A 25,226-nucleotide genomic window follows, 5' to 3' on the forward strand; every position below is an offset into this window, starting at 1 on the left:
GTTTTTCTTCCAAAGGGGACTTTGCACGCTCGTCTCGCTAGCGGCGGCGGTGGCGACGGCGACGGCACGACGCCGTGTAGGAATCGGCCCGCGCACGCTTCTGGAGAGGGGACAAACGAGTTGTCAGTGTACCTCGAGAGAGTTGGGGTTGTGGTGGCAGTGACGATGCCAGAGAAGGGAGAAGGAAGGGAAGGAGCGGTAGTAAGCCGATAGGGGAGCGGAATGGAGCGGCTGGTTTAAGGGGCAGGGGAAACTTGGGACACGATAGGAGGAAGGGATAGAATCGAGTGGAAACGTGGTAGGGTGCTCTCAGCAGGAGGAGAAGGGCGTCAGCTGCGTAGAGGCAGCTGTAGCGGGGCCAGGGGGCAAGGGAAGCGGTTGGAACGAGGAGAGCTGAGTCATAGCACTGTTGCCACGTCCTCGCCGGCCTCGTTGATGCGTCCCAACGCTGCTGCTTGCGACGTTTGCGGCTTATGTCAGTGTCGTCTGCCTAGAATGGTACTGTTGGAAGACTTTCCGTGCCTTCCACACGTACGTTCAATAGAAGTGGCAGACTTGACGCTTGAGTATAGTCGTCAACGAACAGAATCAGAAAAAAACGGAGATAAAGAAAGATTCCATAGGTTATGCACAATGTTCAACCACGTTGTTTCATTTATTCTGGCATTGTAACTATTCGTACATTTGATATGGAACTAGCGTTATTAGAATTAGAATTGCGATAGAATAAATTCGAAATAGCTAAGCAATAATTTGAACAATTTTCATTTATTTTGTAACGATTAGGAGATTTCAATGCCTTAGAAATATTTCTGACTGTACTAACTTGCTCGTAGTAGTAGGCAATATTTTTTATTCGATTCGGTGTTAGACCCAAGGCAGAATCACGGTGGGGTAAGAGGGGAACGGGAAAAAGTTGAGGAACAAAAGCCTTCTTTTCTTTGTTGTTATCCTGTAGTGGCCGTTCTGCATTGTATTCCTTTTTATTCTTGCCATTCTTCACGGAATCGTAGAACCTCCGTGTATTGTTAGATCGACACACTCACGGCGCTTGGAATTCCGAGATCTGGCGAAATATAAAGAATTCCAACCCGTAGACCTGCTTTTCTTCTACAACGCATGTTCTTTGTTAACTTGCTGGATACGCATGAAAACACTTATTGTTTATCAATGAAATAGGTGTTATACTTAAAATAAGTATATTATTTGTTAACAATCGGAACATGGAACGTTCACACCTTGTTTTTAGTGATGAATATTTGATCCATAAATTTTACTATAGGATTTTCAAGATTAATCGATTCGTAGAATCGGAATTTTACCTTTTTCTTTTCTCTCTTTCTCTTGCCCATGCGTGCACACACACACACACACACCTAGGATCTCTTAACCGTGGGCCGATGTATTGATTTCCTGTACATCTCTCATTTCAAACATAGAAGGACAAACGATCATCCGAGTAGATGCCATGAGGGAGTCTTGAGATTCGGTTTCTCAGAAGAGAACTTTTTTCCGATCGTACATGGGATGCAACGTAACACAAATAACGATATTTCCCTCGACCGAGGAAATCGTCGATGCCGAGAAATTCACTGTTGTTTCAGGCCCCCCCAAAAATTGTGTATCATCGTTCTTATTGGATAACCAATAGCGATATAATGAAATCCTAGAAGCGGATCACTGAAAGATTGGGAACTTTGTAAACCGATGAACGTCACACACTCCAGGCATTCTACGGAATTATCACTATTTTTCTCCCTGGGCACGGTGAACGTCTATATTCCATTCGTAGACTTGTTCGAATATTGTTAAACGAGTCAGATACGAGCGGATTTATCGGTGTTTTACAGAGTCGTGTACCACACATCGATATGGATAGAAAATATGATTCTGACCTAGAGACTTGAAATTTATGGAAAGTCATGCTAATGTTTTCACATAGAACTCTCGCTGTACTTTGGCGGCTACGGAAAGAAGAAACGAAGGAATCGAGTCTGGGAGCGAGTCTGCCGAAGTAAAATTCCTCGACAAGCACAACGCGAGCGGGGATTCTAGAGGAGAATATGGATACGGTTTGCGGCTCGCTAGCCAGCCAGCCACCGTGGCACTTGCTTCTCCACCCTTCCCCCCTTTCTCCTCCTCTTCCTCCTTCTCCTCTGGCCTTCTATCTTATTTCTTCTTCTCTCGTCACTCCCCTCTCACCCGCTTTCACTCATGTGTGTCAAAGAAAAGGACGTTTGCCGTGGTATGTGTGCGCACCAAAGAGACTTCACAGTGCTACTTCAGCGCGATTGTATTCGTGTACATGCGCGCGCATCCGTTTCTCGCATGAGAATGTGTTGGAGAGGAAAAGAAGAGGGGAGGTCGAACAAGAACTGGGTGGGATGGAAGTCTCAGAGGCACGATGCACAGACCACGATTGCTTCTCTTTTGTAAAATGTCATGCAGAATAACGCCCGATAATGATATTGCGAATTGATCTGTCTGTCGCTTTTCACTCGATTCGTTTTGTTTCTTTTTGTCCACTTCGTCCGTCGATAGAATTACACCCATAATGGTTACGTTTGATACTGTAAAAAAGGGACGAAATTTCGAAATAACACTCCACATATATCACACATTGAACGATCCGTGAATATTCGAATTAGAAAAACGTGTACTCTTGGTCGGTATTACATTTTCGAAGAATAAACACGCAAAGTATGGAATAGAAATGACTCGTTCCGAGAGTCACTTGCAAACAGTACAACATCGCCACCGCGGCTGCCATTTTGTAAAATCTTCCAAACGATGCGATACTACAACTTGTACGAGATGAATCCAAAAATTAGTTTTTGACGAATTGTTTTTAAAATGAATCCCGACGAAACGAAGTATAATACCGTATTACACACGACTTAACCTTGCCTCCCGATACGATCAAAAAATTTTCGAAACAATTGAGAAAACGAGGAGTATCGAAACCCGTTATACGAAAGATACGCGTCATCTTTTCTCGCTGTCGAATCACACGCATATGGAAGAGTGACCGACCACGCCCCATTCGGAACGACCCAACATATCACGATGTAAAAATCGCTTGAATAGAATAAAAAAGGAGTCCTCTCAGTATTCCCGTTTGAAAAAACATGTTCACCGTTCCTTGATTTCGTAACGGTCTAGTAAATATTCTGCGCAGTTAATCCAAACGTACTTTAGCGTCGATGATGTGTCGTTCGATTCTCGCGCATTTTCTCTCTCGCGTTATTACTGGCGCCTGTGAGCGTGAAGAACAAACAACGGATTATTGTGATATGCATTTTCCGTTGATATAAGTATTAGAAGCTGCGTTTATGGTCCAAGAAAAAAAAACAAAAGCTTCCTTCGAAAGAACGCACAAGGAAATACGTGCGACTCACGCGAGATTAGACGAACAACTCCCCGAGATACTCCGAAACCGTTGAAGTCTTTGCGCTTGCGCGTAATATTCTTCTCCCAATCGGCCTATCAAGACGCTCGACTCCCCACTCCAATTCAGTAGCCCTACCTCACCTAGTAAGTCCGTTTCTGCTACTCTCGAGCTTTTCTGTACACAGGGTGTGCCAGAAACAACTTTAGCTGTTTGTTTTCTTTAATTTCGCCGAAATTCAATATCTCCGTTCTTTATAAGGTGAAAACAAAACGCAGTGTCTTTAAGTCTACCGACTCGAAATTGCAATCGAGCAAAATAAAAAAGTTATACCGTAGCCATTCTTCGAAATGAATATACTTATCCGCTGAATCCGTTGAAAAAAGTAATTTACCCACGAAACTGCTGCGCAGTTGCCGGCACTATGAAATAGATTATGTCAAATCCTGAAGCGTGAATATCGGAAATTTCAGTTATCGTAGGAAATTTACGTTAGTTCGAAATTGAACTTGATTTCGTGATATTTTCACTTTTTCTTTGGTTCGCCTATATGTATATCGCCTTGTAGATTCATTTGCTGAACTTGAAATATTCGATGAGAAGTATCCGCAAAAATTTTTTACCTATAGCGACCTAAGTACAGCGAGACAAGAATCGGATCAAAATTTTATTTCATTTTGCAATTAATATCAGTCAGTATCAGCATATATCTATCTTTTTTCAATTTCATTTTTGCTCGCGTCAGTTCGAGGAGAAAAGAAAAAAGTTTCCAGGGATGAAGTATTATCTCTTATCTCTTCCTCTTTGAAATTCTAAACGATCCTAATGAGTTCATTTTGCGTTGTTGACGGAATTACCGTACTATATTTTGCATTATCATATTATAAAAGCTGTAACGTTTATAAAACTTATATCCTTGACGAATTGTAGATTGAATATTAAACCTCAGACTACTTTTATTTCGTTCTATATTCATAGTTCACTTTATCAACTTTTCTTCGACACTTGCTATCGTTATACAGTACACAAACATTACCTATACTTGTAACATTCTTATATTAAAGAAAAATGTTATTTTATGAAATTGTTATTTTTTATTATCTTTTTTATCGCCTACTGTGTACACCTGAACAAAGATCACATCAGTGCACTTTAGACTTGGAAGGCTTACTATCCCTTCCTCCTTGGTTTATTTCTTTTATGAGTTTTCACGTAGTACGTAATATTTATCGGGTTTCAAGTATATGTTCTTCTTGATAATATTAACAGATCAAAGTACTTTAATAAAAAGGCCTAGTTAAAGAAATTTATATTTTATAATATAAAACATATTAGCATAGACCCCTTCCATGTACATACATGATGTAGCTTGTCCGAATTGTTGGTGCGTGGTACATACATGCTTTTCTTGATATTTCACGATTAAAATGGTTGCCAATAAATATCTAAATAAATAACGCGTTATCTGGAATGTTTACAGGTATGGACGCGTGCAGAGCGTCAAGCTCCTGCCGCGGGGCGAAGAGTGCCCTGTGGATGGAGGTTCCGGTGGTTCCCTCGGAGAAGGTAACGAGGGTGGTTCCGGTTCCAGTTCTGGGAGCGGTGGTAGTGGCGCGGGCAACGGTACCTCAGGCAACACCGGGGGTGCCTCCGCGACGGTGGCGTTCATGGATATCAAGTCCGCAGCGAAGGCCCACGCGACTGAACATACCTTGGACGAACGAGCCCTTACCACACAATACTACGAACCACAGCATCTTCAGCACAGGTTTCCCTCGCACGGGTAATCATCATATTGCTCTATATTCAATATATATTCGTAAGTTTCCCAAGTTCGTAGCTTTGAAATCATAGTGAGAAAGTGTAATAAAATATAATATTTTTTCTCAAAAGTAAACCAAATTTCAATTACGAAAGACTAACGATCGATAGTTGTGATATAAATAATACGAGTTGCATTATGTGAGAGTAGGTAACACGTTGTAACCTGAACTTAATTGATATTTGACGATGAATAGTCTTTATCTTCGTATTTTCTTCATGGGATAAGCCTCAAACTTGGAAATGCATCAAAATTTGGATACCCAAATCAGTATAAGTATCAGTTTGTATGCTACGATGTTACGTTAGTCTCTTGAGTTACAAGATATAAACATTTTCATGAGAATTGTAAAAAGTTTGCAAGCTGAAGCAGTCGAATAATTTGGTTGCTAAAATGAAACGTATAAATGTTGGTTTTTGCGATGAGTCACGTCGCGAGAATTAATTAAATCGCACGTCACAGGAAGCAGGTAAAACGACATTGAAATGTCGTTACGGACGAACGGCTGTTCCATTATCTCTTATTTCTAACAAAATTCACGTACAGTCTGCGTGTATTCATTACGATTCTCTGTCCGTTCTAATCTCGCGCCGCATCCCTTCATTTTACGGCTTGGTACTATTGTTGGATTTATGCGTTGTGTCGTCTCCATTTATCAATATATACAATCACGTTACATGTTATGTACTCTTTCATATGATATATTGCACAATGCATTAAAACATAATATACAGAATAATAAACTATGAGATTTTCATCTTAGGCGTATTCACTCCATTCAGGCTTCTTTTCCGCTAGTTATAGATTTATTTGAAAAGTGTACGCGATAATAAAAAGACACGTCATTCCACGCGAACATTGTCGCGTGTATCTTAACCTCTTGCAATGTTGCGGTCAAGGTTGACGTCACGTCGTGTTTCATAATGTTTGCTTTTTGTTTCGACTTAAATGCTACTACTAAGTTGGAAAGTTGATGAAGGAAAAGTAGACTTGGTCGGATTTTCGTCTAACCTGTCTTTTTTCAAATATTTTCCGTGTACGCTAATAGTTAGATTTTAATTAAATCGAATAATTTACCAAAAAAAAAAAAGGTTTTTAATAAAGACTAGACGAGCAATCTTTTATGAGAATTATCTTGATAATAAATACAAATTTCAGAAAATTACGAACGAAACTTGCGAACACGACAAGTCTATTATAATCGATAAGAAACTTAATTTCCTGAATTGTTCGTGCATTCATTTTCTGACATAAAACGACTTTAACAACGTTTTCCACGAAGTGGGACAAATCGAACGTCTTTAATAATTCAATAAAATATTCCGTCGTTTCCAATAGCAGTTTCGAAGATATATTCGCACGCGTTTTGAATGGATTCGGACGAAATCGAAATAACCGAACACGCGTTAAACGCACAAAAGACAATGGAATAGCGCGATGAAATTTATCTCCGCGTTCGAATTGTTCGTTTAATAATGAGTTTCATAAATTAGTGGAATTCTTAAAACGAACTCATGTTCCAGTATGTATCATACATGCATATATATATTCAAAGATGAAACGGTACAACAAACTCGTTCGAACAATTTTCGTTATCAACAAGGAGAGCAATTTATCCACGTTCACGACCCATAATCTAATTAATATTTCGATATAATACCGATAAAGCCGTTTGTTTTTTTTAAATAGCTGATCGTATTCATGTTTCTCCACGCTACGATATAATAAATAATATCGAATACCTACCACTGAGTTTATTTATGAATATATTATGCGCATTATACGAAACTTTTTGAAACTTCGTTAGCTCTATAATGATATGCGACTATTATGATTATAATAGCGAAATTTGAAACTAATCCGAAAATGCACATAAGATTTGCAAGATATTTATTGCAAGCACGCAGTTAGTGAAGAATTAGTACAACATGAATCGTAGTCTTAAACATGCAATTAATACTAAAGATAGGTTCACTACATATTTTGGCTTAGTAATATAATGAATAGTTGATGGCGCAAATACTTTAATGATCTTTGCAAAGTGTAATTTCTATATACTTCTTCAGATCCGTTTCCAATTTTACCAATATAATCATGATAGCGTTTCGCGCTACAGTGCTAATGGAATTTCAAAATGTTTCCTATAATATGCACATGAAAAGTTTCTAGGAGTGTTTGAATACTTTGAGTCACTGTATATACCGATATCGGTCGTCACGAGCTACAGCTACGCGTGTCACGAAATATCGCGTTCGTGGAAATAAACCAACCGATAATCGATTGGCGGAGGCCGGTTATCGTATTATTGTTCGCTGGCACATTGACGCATTTCGATCGTAATCCATATTCACGACGGGGCCACTCGTCGAAACGTTTCTGCCACGCACTTGTTTTACCAGGCCACGTGATATATACGGCGTATCTCGACTATTCCGGTCACCGTACGTGTTCCAACTCTCCAAGAATCACCTTACAGCGCGGCGTACACCATTACGCCAGCGAGACTTCGTACTTTTTCCGTGCTGCTCGTCAACCAAAAGATAGACCTTATAGGTTACCTCGTTTGCTTCTTTCATCGATCCTTCGTACTCTCGGATTGATCGTTTTATCGGGACTCGAGAACAAAATATAGGCAATGTACTCTACCAGCATTCGTCGCATACCTTATCCGCGCGCACGACAGCGTCGCGTTTCCACGAAAAGTCAGGTGACCGTGACGACGTGGTCGTTCGCGATGTTGCCACGTCTGAGGATCTGCGCGCGCGCATTAGCGCGCGACCGCCTCTCAACCGAGACGGAGGGATGGTTGCTTTAGTTGGCAGTACCTTAGTACCAACACCTCAGGCCTTATGCTCCCAAGCACTGCTACATAATTCTTTTCGAACTAAGATTTCGTATTTCATTAAAGGTTATCATTTTGGATACTATTACGTTAGATAAAGTTGAATCTACATTGTTTCGGAGGAACACGACGGATGAACATGGGTTTCATCCACGTTTCATCCGCGTATGAAACGTATGAAGTAAATTCTGCTTAAGTTCGACACGTTACAACATTTTTTTAGCATCGTTAAAATAATATAAATATTATGGACCAAAAACTTGTCAACAGTGCGAAAATTTTAGATATAATAGTACGAAACAAGGCACCCAAATACAATATAATATTTTGCAAAAATTCAATGTTATGGCGTAGTTTCATATATTTATTTACATATTGGCGCTTACCAGGATGAAATTTGTGTGGTATTAACGTGAACGAGAAATTTACACAGCGAAATAAAGCTTAAATCTTTCGTGATAATCCAAATATCTGCAATTAAAGGAGAGAAGACAAGTACAATGACTTACGTGATGACACGTTATTAGCAAAAACTGATATTCTTTACTATCGCTTTATTGATCATAAAATCGTATCGTTATTTATTAAAATATTTGGAAATTTAAGAATATTTCTGAGGAATGATATGTAAGTGAATTATAACTTTCGTAGAAATTTAATTGTATCAGAGCTTTTGTTTTGTTCGAATCAAGCGTAGAAAAACTACATTATATCTTTTTACTGAATCTTTAGATTTGACGATATAATTTTGCGTTTGCATCGTTCGAAAATAAGGTACATTGTACTAAGCTTGAACGCGTTAGATACGAGTGGATAAAATGGTTACGGATCAAGCGTGAATCACACATCGAAATATGTTTTATGGTGTTTATTAAGAAGGTGTTTAATTAGTCCACGTATTATGATAATTATCGAATAAGTAATAGAGGTGGTCGCGGTATTGTCCCGAGGATGACATCAGTGTTTAAGGTATACGAACTGATAACAAGGTTTACGATTTGTATATGAGTCATCCATATGTATAGGGCTAAAGCGCGTGCTATGATTTCTTTTTAATCCGGCTCGTTTTCAACGGAGCGATCTTCGTATAAGAAAGATTTTGATCTTGCCGAGTCTTCGACTACGGTATTCTTGCGTTCATATTATCAATATCGCTAAACGTTATATATCGCTTGCAAAGTGTAAATTTAGCAGTAGGTGGCGTGAAACGACTACTTATACGTACGAAAATTACTAATTTTATCTACTGTGTTCAACTGTGTTATCAGCGGACATAAACGTGCAGAAACACGTTAATACGACCCTGAAAATATCTTATCGGCCGCTATACCGTACATGCCAACTACTATTTTATGACAAACTTAAATGCGCGTGATTCTAGGAAATCAAATACGTCGTCCGTCATAACAAAACGACATTGCGCTTTCCGTGGGTAAACATTGATATGCAGAAAAAGCTCGCGTGTACTGTTGGCAGGAAGAACGATTTTCTATGCACGGTTCTCGTTTCGCGTCTTCGTAATAAGTTATTCGTATCAGTCTTATATCACATACTCAGGCCCTTAATGGCGTTACGGACAGGAATTGCCGTGTACAAATTTTTCTTACTTCCCTTATCTATGATAAGCTGCTCTCGAATCGATACATGCGGCGTTATCACGTTTGACATAGACGTTCATCTTAATAAGTTAACGATGACGCAAGGCTTCCCTTCTTTTTTCCCTTCTGTTTTATCTGAAACTGTTGGAGCGCGAACTCCTAAATAAAAAGGTCGAATCGATAAACCGATGTGATTCGGAACAACGGTCAGATCGTCCGTGAGAGTGGACTTTTTCGAAGCCGCGTGTTTTCCCTGCTCAATCCACGTCCACGATATCGAATTGCGATCGGTCGCGTGACCGATACCGTATATCGTTTTGTCCTTCATACGCGAACCGATGACTTTATACTCGAGTGCACATGTTTTTCTACACTGATCGCCAATCGCCGCGCACTTTTTCCTCCGGTTTCTTTTTTCTCGTGCTCGTGAACCGTTCCAACTCATCATATTTCTCGGCGGCGAACTCGAACGAAACAACACGAAGTTTATCTTCGATCTACGGTATCGTGAAAACGGCCTTAACAGGTCCGTCGTGTACGTCTGAAACTCGATTTAACGTGCAGTTTTGTCGAGTGTGACAGACGCGAAGAAAGAAAAAAACGTGGCATGCGTAATAATCGGCATACGAGTACGTTAAATTCACGTAAAGCGCGTACGTACAGTCTTACGATTTAAATAAAATTTCGTATGATAATGATTTTACGAACGTGTTAAACATTATGCCGTATTAAGCTTGTTTACGTGGCACGAAAGGCATTGTTATTCCGCCGATCGAGATTACGCGACCATTAAACGATTGTCATCGATCGAAGTACTGTTTTATCACCTAGGTGCTCTTGAACGATAATCTGCCAAACAATAATATCAGTGAATCGACGAGTTACAAGTTACAGAGTACAGATTTCTGTATGAATCTATTTATAACGTAATCGTACGTGCCAAAGAAACTTGTCCTTACGAACATCCATTAAAAAGATTGTTACTTCGCTGAAAGAGATGGTACTTACGTGGCGTTCTTTTCGAGTTTACTTTGCTCTCGTGCGAGGGGAACTTTTACGCAATTCGCGGTGAACCTGAATATGTAGTCTGTTTGCATCAATTATTGCCATTGATTTCGAGTCTGCAGTTAAATCGACGTTATTCATCGGATATGAAAGATCTGCATTTCTTTATTTTTTCTTTCATTCGTCTATTGGAAATTCGAGCTAGACTAACGAGCAACCGAATTAATTAATAATTTTAGACAATAATGGTACATCGTATTTATTGCTGTTCCTATAGCATTTTCACCATCTTTCATTAATTTACACTTCATTGTCCTCATTTAATATCACGATTTTAGTATCACATATTTCACCATTGCATTGCATTGTATTGTCACGTTAATTCTGTAAGGAATACATATTACGAAACACACTTACCTTAGATTGCTTAACGTGAACCGATTGGATTGTTTGTTTATATAAAGTGAATTTTTGTTTGTGGACGATTACCATCATAATGAATCGATTGCATATGGTGGATGTTGCAACTATGTTGTAAACGTTATTCAAATAAAACTTAGCCACGTATACGTGGAATTTCGAGTACCAAGAATGAGATTCAAATATTTTTACAAACGTTATAAGCCAGGACGTAAAAAGTTAATTTGCAAAATTTAGTCGAAAAGAAATGGGAAGTTAGTGGAAATGTTATGGAAGTAGATATCCATAAAATTATAATCACGCTAATCGTATTCGTGTTTTATATTAACTTTATAGTACAAGATTATTTATTTACTATGCAATTAAAATTAATATCTACATTTTTGTATAACCAAAACTAGTATTAAACGAAGCTCTATTCCCATTACCTGACCACTTACCTTTGTCCTCGAACGTATATACAAATTTTCTACGCAAAAAGCTACAGATAGCTATTTATTTAAGATGCATGTTCTAACTAGCGTATTTAAAAATATTTCACCCAAGCTCTGGCGAATTTTATTTACGTTCTACGCGTGGAGCATTCGATAGCCGAAATGAAAGGTTCTTTCGATCTTGCGAGAATGATCTCACGGAAAAGGAAGAAACGAAAAAAAGCAGAAACGGCCATAAGAAATAAAAGGAGGGAAAGAAAAAGGGTGTCGCCTGGGTAACGGAAAAATTTCACAGCCGCAGCGGATTGCTGGAGGTTCGCATGGCAACGTCCTGGCTCCTCTCGCAGGCAAACAAGATCGTTCGAGAAACGAGAAACGGCTACGCGTAATGCAGCCTTTAAAGAGATTCAGGTCGAAGTTTCTCGCGAAGGTGGGAGATAAGCACGCCGGTGACCGTATGGTAACGGAATGAACGTGAGGAGGCGTCGGGAGAAAGGCTGCTGATTCTTCGCCGTGATTATGCCTCGTGCATGCTGTTAACGTGTCTCGAACGCCATACAACGGCTCATCTACGTGTACGTGAACGTGCATACACGTTCGAACACGAGCGATATAACTCGGTGGAAGACACACACACACACACACGGCCAACTTGGACGCAGCGTCGTGATAACAAGCCACGTTTTTGAACTTTGATACCCTGATGAGTATGACCGGGACCGATAAAGACGTAGGAAGAACGGCCGTGGCGCTTAAAGCAGCAGGAAACGTTGCTAGTTTTTGAAACGTCTCTAAGCCTCAGCTTCAGGTTGTTTTTCATTTCTCCGATACAAAGGTTCGGAAATTTATCACTTTCGTTAGATTCTTATTTTTACGGTACTGTACGTACGTTTCGTGTCTCGTTAATAGTTTCGTAGGTATGTCATTCGGATAACACAGAGGAATCTCGTTTAGTCGAAATAAGGAGGAGCAGACAGTTCGGATAACTGGACTGTTCCGATGATAGTAAAGGTTCAGTAAATAACTATTCTCACCAGTTTCTCTTATTACGTACTATCGAATCGTAGAACGTAAGTGTTTGGAATATTAGAACTTAAGTGTTAAGGTGTCCTCAGACAATCGATGATATTGTGATTATTTCAAGGTTTTCAATGGAAATGCGATTTGTCGGTAAATATTGACAATAGGCGTTAATTGATAGTTCGAGGGCACCTTTAAGACTTTCTCTTCCTTAACACGTAGAGTTTATTTTGCATAAAAGCTAATGATTATAAACATTAATACACCCATTATAGGAGTAGTATAATCGAAGTGTGTAATTGAAATTACGCTCGATCCTATCTCGGATAGTACAGACTCGGTGTCGGTATTAATTTGCTCGTGCAAATGAGGTGCGTATAAACGAAGTTCTGCTATAATCGATAATCAAACGTATAATATAGCGTAATAATATAGAAATATAGGATAGAGGAATAGATTTCTTTTAAATTCAACAGCGATAGGTCGACGGCATCAATAGCGTATACTTTTAAGTTTCGAGCAAGTTAACGTTAGGAAACAAAGCGGTCCAATGCTTGGCGAGAACTTGATGGAACGATATGCATATAACGCGAGGAACGTCACCGGTATGATCGATGTCGTCGACGTCGAGGGATCTAGAGGGAATTTCATTTTAAAATTCGCTATACGGACTTTCATTTTACCGCGTTAGGATAAGTTTGTCACGTATCTTCAAACAGTTTGTATCTCTCTTGTCGAGCAAGGAACTACGCTTGCGAGTTACATTCGATACGCGCATTATAACGATAGAAGGAACGCTTGAAGTGTATTTGTCGGTTGCTCCTTCATGCTGATTAAGATCAGTGGACGATATCGGTATTTTAACGTACACCATCGGGAGCATAGTCCGATCGTTGATCGTAATTTGCTTCTCAAGCCGTATCGATAAAACAATTTTGGACATGTGGTTAAAACTGTTCCGTCAGTCATCGAACCGTATGACGATACTTGACGGCTCGTCTATTTCGAGCGTACTCTAACGATCAAAAAATAAATCGTTCGCTCTACTACGATTAACGAAGGAATTCCTACAAAGGTATACAACCTACAACTTTTGCATTCGTTGTATCGTCAATTAGTAGGAAATAACGATGCGAGAAAGGGATCCGATTATTAAGGAAAATTTCTCGGAACGCGGTTCGTGAAAAGAGCGCGCGATGATTCTAAATCACTATATACCAAGCTTGAATTCTGTGTGGTAGAAACAGATCCGTGTAGTATTTGCGACCAGTATCGTTCCATCGTTTAATTTAACGCGGTCGTCGCGTGTTGCAGAAGTTCGGAGGATCATGGATCCGGCGGGGGTAGTGGCGGAGGAGTCAGCGGAGTGGTCGGCAGTGGCGTCGCCGGTTCCGGCATCGTCAGCGGCAGCGTCGGCAGCGGAGTCAGCGGCGGCGGCGGCGGTGGCGGTAGCGGCAGCTGCGGCGGCGGAGGATCCGCTAATGGAGGCGGCGGCGTCGGAAGCGGAATCGGCAGCAGCAGCGGCGGCAACGGCAGCGGCGGCAGCGGCGGCAGCGGTGGCGGTGGCAGCAGTGGCGGTGGCAGTGGCGGCGTTAACGATAGAGAAAGGGACCGAGAGAGGGAGAGGGAGAGGGAGAGGGAAAGGGAGAGGGAGAGGGACCGAGAACGAGACAGAGATCGGGACAGGGACCGGGATAGAGACCGGGAGAGAGAGAGGGACAGGGAGAGGGAGAGGGACCGAGAGAGGGAGCGTGAGAGGGACCGAGAGCGAGAGAGAGGCGGCGAGGGGTTCGAGTCACGTGGCTCCCACGGCAGTTTCTACAGCAGCGAACGAAGCAGTCGAGGGGTCGGTTCCGGGGGTGGTGTCGGCAGCGTCGGCGGCGGCGGCGGCGGTGGCATCGTCGTCGGCGGCCATCCGGCGGATCCTACTCCCGGTGATCCTGGCGGCTACATACCCCGCGGCCGTCCACCTCCTGCCAGCTCTTATCACGTGACATCGACCAGGGCGAGGGATCGGCTCTACTCGAGAACCGGCCCGTACGCCTCCGGGCCGCCGCCCCCGCCCCACTTAGATCGTCATCGTGGTGGCCTGCCACCGTCCTCTTGGTCGGCCTACGAGTCGACGACCTCGAGGTACGGGAACGCACCGCCGCCACCCTCGCCTGCCAACAACGACGCCTACCAGGACGAGCAAGGTAATTGCCCTTATACGTACCGATGCACCACATCACCCACACCTCTCACATTCTCTTCTACCATCGCGTGTACAACACGTTCGTTTCCACCTTTGCGTCTGCGTCCGCGTCTACGTTCGCGTCTGCGTCCACGGAGTCCGCCTCTGTGGATCTTTTCCTCTGTAAGTGGACGCCTCTCACTTTGACTATGCGTTTCTTCTTTGCTTTTCTTCGTTCCATTTCTTTCGTCGATGCGCGCCTCGGGTCTTTCGCGTGCGCGTTTCCGCGCGATCGCTGGGTCACGCGGTTCTACCTGCGTTACCCCTGCTCCTGGAATACACGTGATTCCCGCGATCCTCGACATTTCCAAATTCTCTCTTACAACACTTTCTTCGAGTCATTCTTGCTCTTAAATTCGTGACAAACGCGTATCAACTTGCGGATCGTAGAAATGGTTTCTTCCACGTATCCGAATAATTCGAAACTTGCACGATCCGTGTTTCGCGGTTCGCGTCTCAATGCCCCCCGGACGCGACCATCACCCCTTCCTCCGGTTTCCCAATACACGCTTGGGTAGCGTTTTTCGCGCGGGAATCACGACGATCCAGCCAAATTGAGGGCACGCTTACGCGCTCGCGTTTCAGACTATTTTAGCCGCGAGTGGAGCGCGATGACCGTACGCGCGCGCTCGTTAATGGTAGCACGATGCGACTCGAGGCGTGACGATTGTTTTGATAGTTTTAATTACAGAGGCGAGGAAAAAATTGAGAAAGAACGGTTTACGGGCGGCTTCGCTCTATACGAAAGATGAAAAAGGGTATTGTCGAGGTATGGGTGATGGTGGTTGGCAGAGACGCGGCTATTCTAATTAATCGCGTAGTATTAGCGTTAAGAATTATCCGATAAGGGCCGTTACTGAAACAGATAATAACGATAACAAAATATACGTGTGTAGATTACATTCGTCGTCTTGTTCCACTAGGCGGCGGTGGAGGCGGCGGCAGTAGTAGCACCGGTGCGCTACGACAGCACAAAAAACAGCGTAGAAAATCGCGAAGCGGAAGCAGTTCGCCGAGTGGTAGTAGCCGCTCCGGTAGTAGCAGCAGCAGCCGCAGCGGTAGTTCCGCCGGCAGCACTTCCGGGGGCAGTACGTCGCCCGGTAGTTCGCCGCATCGTACCGGAAATGCCGCCGTCACCGAGGACCGCCGGCCGCTCGCTATTCGCGTGCGTAATTTGCCGGCACGCAGCAGCGACACATCCCTCAAGGACGGTCTCTTCCACGAGTACAAAAAACACGGCAAAGTGACGTGGGTGAAGGTCGTGGGGGCGGCCGGCGAGCGATACGCCCTGGTCTGCTTCAAGAAGCCCGAGGACGTGGAGAAGGCGCTCGAGGTGTCCCATGACAAACTGTTTTTCGGATGCAAGATCGAGGTCGCACCTTACCAGGGTTACGATGTCGAGGACAACGAGTTCAGGCCGTACGAGGCCGAGGTCGACGAGTATCATCCGAAGGCGACGCGGACGCTCTTCATCGGCAACCTTGAGAAGGATGTCACCGCGTCCGAGCTTAGGAAGCATTTCGAACCTTTCGGCGAGATAATAGTAAGTTGGTCCATTGCGACGAGTTCGATTAGACCTGGAACCTAAAAGGGAATCAGGTTTAATGGAAAAATCTCTTTAGATCGAAAGTACCGATGCGTTACAGTCTCAAATAGGGAACTCGAATCAAATTTCTACGTACAGTTGCTTTCTCCAACGAAATCTATTCGATTTTATAATCAACTTTTACGCCATCGTAACTTTTATATCGTCGCGAGCGAGTTCAAGTATGAATTAAGCGTTTCTTCTAGGTATCGAGATGTTAGATAGAGGTGTTTAATAGCATAGCGATTAAAGCAGAATCTTTTCCTAAACTTTGTAACAAACGTCAAAGTAATTAAAGATGTAATAGTAGCTACGTGTGACGTCGAATGACGTGTTATAAAATTGCTTAACAAATAACAAATAACACACGGTCTTTCTCTCTTTCTCTATATATGCACGCGTGTATGTAGGCTTCTGTAACTCTAATTCGATGGTAACAACGTCCGAACGGAAGCTTATTGGAAAGTTTTGAGAATCGGATGCGATCGAAATTTATGACGCGCGAATTGTTGTTGTTCGAATATTAACATTTGAACCGGACGTGAAACAGTCAAAACAGAATTTTGAAATTTTAATTGTTCCGTGAATGTTCCCGCGAATAAGACGATACTTTAAATACGTCGCTTGGCACGAACCAATTGATACTCTTATACGAATAACCGAAACTTAAGCGTTACGAAATAGAATTTCTTAGATTCGATTGCATTTCGATTCCTTAGTATATCATCGTTCGAATAACTTTTCTACTTTGCACTATCGTATTTTTGGCTTAACGATGTTTTGCCACCTCTTCGGTAATGTTCGATTCTTCATTTTTGTTCGAACGCAAAATGCTTCGCTTCGTAGGAACTCGAACGAAGAGTCGGCCAACAGGCAAAAAAAAAGAAAAAAAAAAAAGAAAAACGCCGGCAATGGCGTCAACAAAGAGTTAAATACCATATTTGAATGTTACAGGAGATAGATATTAAGAAACAAGGCGCGGTGTCGAGCTATGCCTTCTGCCAATATTCCGACATCGGTAGCGTCGTTAAAGCTATGCGATCGATGGATGGCGAACACCTGGGTGCGAATCGAATAAAACTCGGATTTGGAAAGTCGATGCCTACGTCCTGCGTATGGGTGGACGGTATCGGAGGTAATTATCGTAAAGAGTTATATCGATTTCTCTAAAAACCACCTATAAAATTGTATAGTTTACGATTTAGAAGCCACCGAATAATTTTTCTCGTCGGACAAAATTGCTAATGATCGAAATCGCTGGAGGCTCGCGAGGATAGGATGTTCTCTAGACTGGTTAGACTGGTCTTTGAAGTGATTGCAAATTGACGAGTATGACCGTATTCTAAAAACAAACGCGTACTTAGAGCGCTACAGCGCCATCAAACTCGCGTCTTTTCCAACGAATATCTGAATTATATAAGTGCGTTTCAAGCTCCGCATCGCTCGATCGCGTCTCATTACGATCATTTGGCGTTACTTATAGACTACGTTTAGGGCTCTTTCGATCTATCCGTAGTATATTTTCATACCGTTCATAAATAAACGTACGACTGGAAACGCGTTACGATTTCAATTGCTAGCGATTTTTTGACAAATACGTAGGAAGAGAACGTTCTCTTCGAAGTATGTGCTAATGATGCGTTAACCATACGTTATACGTTGTTTCAGATTGTATGTCAGAAAAATACTTGAACATGCAATTCCATCAATTCGGACCGATAAACCAGGTGGTCGTGGATCGCGAACGTGGACACGCTTTGGTCTTCTTCGAGCAGATCAGCTGCGCACAAGCCGCCGTGAAGGAGATGCGAGGAGCCGCTCTTCGTGGACGCCGGCTTCAAGTTGACTTCGCCTCCAGAGAGTGCCAGGAAACGTTTTACGAGCATCTGGAGCGACAGGGCATCGCTGGTGAGAAACCTTGGGACACGAGGCCATCTCCGGCGACGACCTTCGATGTCTCGTATGTATAGTTCTCACATCAGAAACAAGATATTTTCTCACGACGATTAATTGTCGAAATGTATCTCGGTATTCTTACGTTCTAAAGTAGTTGCTTTAAATCGTTCTTTACCATTGCGGCGAGTGTTTTACTTTTCTTCGTCATCTGGATGTTTCCTCCAACTGTGTTAAAATTGGCGGAGATCGTTTTTATTCTATCGCAGTATCGGCCGATCTCGCTGAAACGTTACCATTTTTATAAAACTCTCGCAACGAGCTGCAGCTCTGGAGGAGGACACGCGATGATTCGATACTTTAAAATAACCATGGATTAAGAAATTTTGTTAACCATGAAAAAGTCGTTGATTATGATCGTACTTGGGCAACGAGGCGGGTACTAAAATGGCAGAGATAAATGGAACGCTCTCCGTAGACAAACAAACATGTTTTGACGAAGAATTTCGGATTACTATAAATGCTACATAGAACGTCTTGCGATGTATGCGACGAACTTTTCCGCAATGTTTAGCAGATATTTTCGTACGAAGGACGCTGCTCGCGTTATGGATTAAGTTGCACGTGTTATCAAGTTGAGAGAGAAGTAAGATACTGCACGTATTTGCAGTTAAACGACAATGCATCTTTGTTTTACCATTTTCGCGTTTTCCGCGTTCGAAAAGATTAGCTAACCTACCTCAAAATTTCTCATTTGGCCATCGTCGACGCGTAAAAACAAAGTTGTACACTGCAACGTGTTGAATTTCAACAATTAATCCTTCGCAGTCGGCATATTTTTCTGGTCACACTACCAACTTAGTCGAAGCATTTTTAAGTTGATAAATATTTATCCTGGCTGTCCAATTTCGAAAACAAGTAAAAAATTTTTAATTTCGTTTACTATGGTAATCAACGAAATAATAACCCGAGGGATAGGCAGCTGACTCGTTTACATCGACGTTTCTGCGTCAGCCTGCTCAATACAAAAATTACTCGTTCCATTGTAGAATGCGTACAACCTATCGAACGCGAAGGTCGCTGCTAAACATTTCAGAAAAGGCAAAGAATACTTGGCAGACGAGCTCGCCGTTATACAGCAGAGAACATGAAATATAGTACACCCGTTATTTGAAGGATTCCTTGCAGGCGGGAGCGCAGCAGTTTTGACTCCGGGGTGACGGTTTCAAACTCGGGTAGCCGATTTACCCGGTACGAAACGCCCCCGAGGTCGAGGACGGCCAGTTACTCTCGCACGTCCGGAGGCGGAAGCACACCGGGTGCCAGTCCGGCCCACCCGACCGCGATGTCCCGCAGCAGTAGGCGCTCTTATCAAGACACCTACTACGACGGCGAGTATACCGAACCAACACCCCGTCGATTCCGCAGCTACGACGAGTTCAGCCAGGGAAGCGGGGCCAGCCACGAGGACTATCAGAGCAGCGTGCTCGGCGATGGGAAGCTCAACGACGACGATTGTCCACCTCCTTCGCGTCGACACGCGGTTCAAAGCGTAGTAACCAGCGTGGATCCACCGGCGCCGCCTCCGCCGCTGCTACCACCTCCAGATATCAGGCATCTTCAAAAGGAACGGGTACATCTGCTGGAACAACTGGAGGAATGTCACAGCAGCGGCGACGAGGTCGGCTTCGCGCCAAAGAAACGAGTGAAGATGGATGGGACGTCCACCGCCATACTCTGCGAGGACGACGAACCCGAGATCGCCTCGTTGCTCGTTACTTCGCACTCCAGCAGGAAGGGTATGGATATCCGACGAGTCAGCGACAGCAAGGTGGTTGTGCATCATGGTACGAGGAGAGGAAGCTGCGACGGGCGAGGTCCAGGACCTTGCAAGCGTCGTCGCGACGTTACCAGCAGGTAACATGGTTTCTGCGTTGTTTTATTGATATTTTAATTAGACATCGCGATTAGAAGCATAGCGTATGGCAGTGGGTCTGGAACAGTTAAGTAGTAACGCGTCAATCCGATTTCTGTCGAAGGCATCACGAACACCACGACGGATCGCGTCCAGGAACTCCGCTAGTGGACGAAAGGCCGGAGAACTTGGTGCCTAGCGAGCCAAGGCGGTTTCGCGAGAGAAGTCACGACGGTCCTCTCTCGCTACCGTTGCCGAGGTTCGCGACTCAAATGCTGAACAACAACAACAACAACAATAACAACAACAACAACAACAACAATAACAACAGCAGCAACAATAATAACAACAACAGCGGTAATAGTAATAACACCGGTAGCAGCAATAATAGTAGTAGCGGTAGTAGTCGGTCGAACAACTCGAGTCTCGCGAAGATGACCAGTCCACCGTGTATCAACCTGTCAACGGCGCCGAGTCCTCGAACGGCACCGCAGCCACCGGCTTCACCACCACTTCGTCATCTGAGTCCAAGTCCAACGAGTTCCGACAGCGAGACAGCACCTCAATCACCTAGTCTCGAAGAAAGGATACGTTCTCTTGATGAGAAGTACGAGAAATGGTCAGGATCGAGGGCGTTAAGCGCTGCCGGAGGTGACGCATTGGCGAAGCTGGACGCCACGGCGTCCGAGAGATTCAGGTTTCGACACAAGTTGCTTGATTTGGATCTGCACGAAGTACAACCAAGCGATATCGTCAAGTCGGTTCTTGCCAAGAGAAGCGTGTTCGACGAGGACTCGAAACGGCTGGAGAACTTCAGCGAGAAGTACGAACCGAGAGAGTTCACCGGTGTGATCGGTGTCGGTTCGATCGGTAGTAGCGTGAGCGGCCTCGCGTCTAGCGGCAGTTGCACCAGTAAAGTTTGCTTGCAGTACCCATTTCCTAGTCATCCACCGGTACAACTGTCCAGCAGCACCTCTATGGCCGGTCAAATCGGTATTGGCACCACATCCCTATCGTCGAGTTTAACGTTTACGACGACCATGTCGTCGACGTTGAAACCTCCGGATCCACGAACGGTGGTCCAACACAACTGTGTGCATCCGACGCCGACCACTCCAATCACACCCGGCACGTCGATCAAGACTGTTAGCCCCGAATTACCACCGGTTTCTCTACCGATCGGTCTTGGTAGCGGAACGGCAGCCACCAGCGGCAATAGTAGCGGTTTAGCGTTAGCGAGTAGTATTCTTAGCAGCAACGGTAGCGTAAGTAGTATTCACGCTCTCGGAGCCTCTACCGCCCGAGGATCGATCGGTACCAGTGGTTCTTCCGCGTCGGCATCCGCGTCAGTCACCATCGCATCATCGCTCGCTTTCTCGACGACGATGCCGACGATGGCGGTTCTCACGACGGCGGCCACCACGTCTGCCTTGTCGACAACCCCGATCACGCAAGCCACGATCGCGACCACGTTGAACGCCACGTCGGCGGCCTCTTCGTTGTCGTCAACGTGCTCCCTGTCGAGTAATCAGTATCAAACTTCCATGTCCACGGTCACCTCGATAATACCGTCTTCCACGACATCCTTGTCGAATACTTCGTCCTCTTCCTTCCCCATCACCACCGTTTCTTCTTCGTCTTCATCGTTATCGTCGTCGTCGTCGTTATCATTGTCATTTTCATCGTCGTCGTCTCTGTCATCCACCACCGACGCTTCCCGGTCTCGTTTGAGGAAGGAAGTTGGCGGTTGTAATCGAGAAAGTCGAGAGTTCCGGGACAGCAAAGACGGCAGGGACTCCAAGTACAGCGGCAAGAGCAAAGATTGTCAGAGAAAATCGCGTAAAGAGGATGCGGACGTTGAGAGAAATCGCAAGGATCGGGAGGAGAAGGATGGAAGTGGCAGCTCGTCTATGACGAACGACGTTGCCGATAACGATGGTCACGCGAGGGAGAGAGAGTTGAAGGAGAACAAAGAGATGCGATACGAGAGGAAGGAAAGAGAAGAGAAGGAACGAAGGGAGAAAGAAGATCGCGAGAGGCAGGAGAGAAGAGAGAAGGATGATCGCGATAGGCAGGAGCGGAAGGAACGGGAAGAAAGGCGAGAGAAGGACGAGGAGAGACGTGAAAGGGAGAGATTGGACAAAGAACGACAGGAGAAGGACAGGCGGGAGAGAGAGGAGAGAGAACGGGAAAGAAAGGAAAGGGAGGAGAACGAGGTAAAGGAGAAAGAGAGGAGGGAGAAGGAAAGATTGGAACGCGAAAAGAGAGAGCGGGAGGAAAGGGAGCGTCAGGAACGCCGGGAGAGGGAAGAACGAGAAAGGAGGGAGCGAGAAGATCGTGAGAGGAAAGAGCGGGAACTTCGCCAGGAGAGAGAAAAGCAGGAGAAAGAACGGTTAAGGAAGGAAAGGGAAGATCAAGAGAGGCGGGAAAAGGAAGAGCGAGACAGACTGGAACGAGAAAGGAGGCGAGAAGAGAAGGAACGTCTCGAGAGGGAGAGGAAGCGCGAAAGAGAGGAGAAGGAGCGGCTGGAGAGGGAACGACGGAAAGAGAAAGAGGAACGAGAACGGGCGGAGAAGGAGAAACGCGAGAAGGAAGAGAGAGAAAGACTCGAACGGGATAAGCACGATCGAGAAAAGAGGAGAGAACGCGAGGATCAGGAAAGGCGGGAAAAGGAAAAGTCCGAGCGCGAGAAAAGAAGAGACAGAGATGAGAAAGACAAAGAAAAGAGGGATCGTGAGGAAAGCAGGCGACAACCCACCGAGAATCATCTTCATCAGTCCATTTCCCAGTCTCAAAATCAAATTTCCCCCGGGCCGGTGTCTATCAAGCGACGATGCTCGTCGCAGGATGGCCCGACCGAGGATGACGCCAAACGCATGAAGATCTCCGAGCACAGGAGGGACAGCAAAGACCGGCCTAGACAGAATAGAAGGTCCGAGGATCGAAAACATAGGAACGATTCTCACAGGTCCAATCGCGAAAGTAGGGAGAGCCGAGATGGAAAGGAAGGTAGCAGTGGTAATGTATTCACACAGTCTCAAGATACCAGGGAGCAATCTCACTCAACCGAGATGAGTAGAGAGTCGACCAGGGAGAACCGAGAGAACAACCGCGAAGGTGGAGGAAAAGAGAAGCAGCGAAGCAAGAGGAATCGATCCGAGAAGGAGTCCAGGGAGCGGAGTCCAAGAGTGTCCCACGAGTCGGACAAAGAGTTCCTATCGAGACTGGATCTTTCAAAGCGCAACGACTCAAATTCGCCGAGTGAACAGACCGCGATTGGTTCGAATCATTCGCGAGAGATGCAGCAGCAGCATCAGCATCAGCATCACCAACACCAGCACCATCATCATCAACAGTCTTCCCTGAATCTACACAGTGACGTGGACGACGGTCCTCTATCGACGCCCGATATTCAGGTAGCCAGGCATCCATCCGCCACGGACACGGACAGCGACGAACCTAAGAAGCACTCCATCTTCGATATCGTTGACGACGAGCCCGCATACATCAGTATGTATGACAAAGTGAAGGCACGCTCGACCAAGAACATGCAGAAACTCGAAGAGGAGAAACGGCAAGTACGACTTAAGGACAAATTTTCACAACTGAAGCAAAGTCGAGCGAGGCGGGAGGAGAAAAAGCAGAGTACCTCGTGGGACGGAGACTCGGTGTCCAGTAAGGCTTTGACAGAAGACGAGGCCACCTCGGAATCTGACTCGGCCAGAGCCAAGTCTTTGTCCAGAAAGAGTTCCCGATCTCGAATTCACTCCGACACCAGCGAGGAAGAGGAAGCATCGTCGTTCAACAACAAGATTCGCAAGGCCGTCAAGACAGAGAGGTTCCTGGAAAGCGACGTCGATCTCGGATTCGCTGACACCGAGGAGAAACACAACTCCATGGAGACGACGAACGTGGTAGTCGTGAACAGTGTCGTTCACTCGAACGTAAAAGAAGAACCGCGCACCTCGGACGATGACGAACGGATCCCGGTGTCATTCAGCCGTGGCAACCAACCAGCGATCGTGGTTAACAATCATGAGCGTGATTCGTCGCGGAAAAAGTCACACAAGAAGAAGCAGAAGCGACAAAAGAACTCGATGTCGACCGAAGACAGTCTAAGCAAGACCGAGTCGTCGGAAACTGTCGAGCACAAGACCAAATCGAACACCGTGACGAGTAACGTGGCGGCGACGGCGGATTGTCGAGCCAATCATGCGACCGAGTCCGTCAACGTATCCACGACCGCCGTCACCTCTGGTACCACGACGATTTTGGAAACGACGGAGGAGAGGATACGATCGGACAAGAAGCAACGGAACAAGAAAGATAAGAGGAGAGACAGGAACGCGGATGAGAAAGCGAAGGCACGAAGAAAGAGGCTCAACAGACAGGAAGCTAGAGATTCGCAACGTATGGAAGACATATTTGGTCCGTTGTCAGACGACGTCGACGACGCTCCGTCGAACAATGCGCTCTTCGACCGGTTGGCCAACAACACCTACGTTTCGGACAGTGATGGTGGCCACAGTCCGGTGTTGGACGTGGAACGTGTCAGGCGAAAGGCGGAGAAGAAACGTCGTCATCAAACAGAGGACGAGAACAGCGTGGACTTGGCCGAGGCGGGACGAGAAATCGAGGCGAAGCTCTTAGGGCTACCGAACTCGCCGAAATCGGCCGTTGCGTGCACGGAGAGTAACGACCCTGACGTGTTCCGATTCACCGACGACAATGACAGCATCGAACCATCCACACCGTCGACCATTCCGGAAAAGATCAAGGAGAAGAAGAAAAAGAGGAAAAAGTCAAAGGAAGAGCGGAGTCGGAAGGATTACCATCATCATCATCATCACCATCATCACCATCACGAGAAGAGCGGCGAGTTGCCCTACCTGGGGGCGGATCCTAGTCCCCCGAGAGCAAGTAGCCCGTTGATTCCCAAGACGATGTCACCTACTTTGCCTACACCTAGAGATACTTTGTTGAGTCCCATTCCCAAGGTTTCGTCCAATACTTGCGTGTCATCGACAACAGTACCGTCGTCGATGACTCCTCCATCAAGCGGTGGTATTCA

The 25,226-nt window shown here is 44.9% G+C and overlaps 1 protein-coding gene and 1 long non-coding RNA gene across 6 annotated transcripts in view; one reads left to right on the forward strand and one right to left on the reverse strand.

Annotated features, from left to right (window-relative positions):
- Positions 1-25,226, forward strand: part of LOC126864788 (protein split ends) — a 120,642-nt gene that overhangs the window by 83,782 nt on the left and 11,634 nt on the right. For 2 of the 5 annotated variants that reach the window (XM_050616504.1, XM_050616500.1), the window contains 7 exons: positions 4,869-5,171; positions 13,844-14,724; positions 15,659-16,305; positions 17,302-17,482; positions 18,016-18,307; positions 19,417-20,157; positions 20,280-25,226. The exon at positions 20,280-25,226 is cut by the window's right edge and continues 5,170 nt beyond it. In XM_050616504.1, coding sequence (XP_050472461.1) covers positions 4,869-5,171; positions 13,844-14,724; positions 15,659-16,305; positions 17,302-17,482; positions 18,016-18,307; positions 19,417-20,157; positions 20,280-25,226 — 7,992 coding nt within the window. The remainder of the gene's footprint in view (positions 1-4,868; positions 5,172-13,843; positions 14,725-15,658; positions 16,306-17,301; positions 17,483-18,015; positions 18,308-19,416; positions 20,158-20,279) is intronic. The other 3 variants (XM_050616502.1, XM_050616503.1, XM_050616501.1) reach the window with 3 other exon arrangements.
- LOC126864867 (uncharacterized) lies at positions 625-4,873 on the reverse strand. Its single transcript, XR_007689356.1, has 2 exons — positions 3,194-4,873; positions 625-2,570 (listed from the first exon to the last, which is right to left on the reverse strand). It is a non-coding gene; the product is annotated as an uncharacterized LOC126864867 (long non-coding RNA).

Source organism: Bombus huntii, chromosome 4 (assembly GCF_024542735.1).
Source record: "Bombus huntii isolate Logan2020A chromosome 4, iyBomHunt1.1, whole genome shotgun sequence".
Taxonomy (NCBI): domain Eukaryota; kingdom Metazoa; phylum Arthropoda; class Insecta; order Hymenoptera; family Apidae; genus Bombus; species Bombus huntii.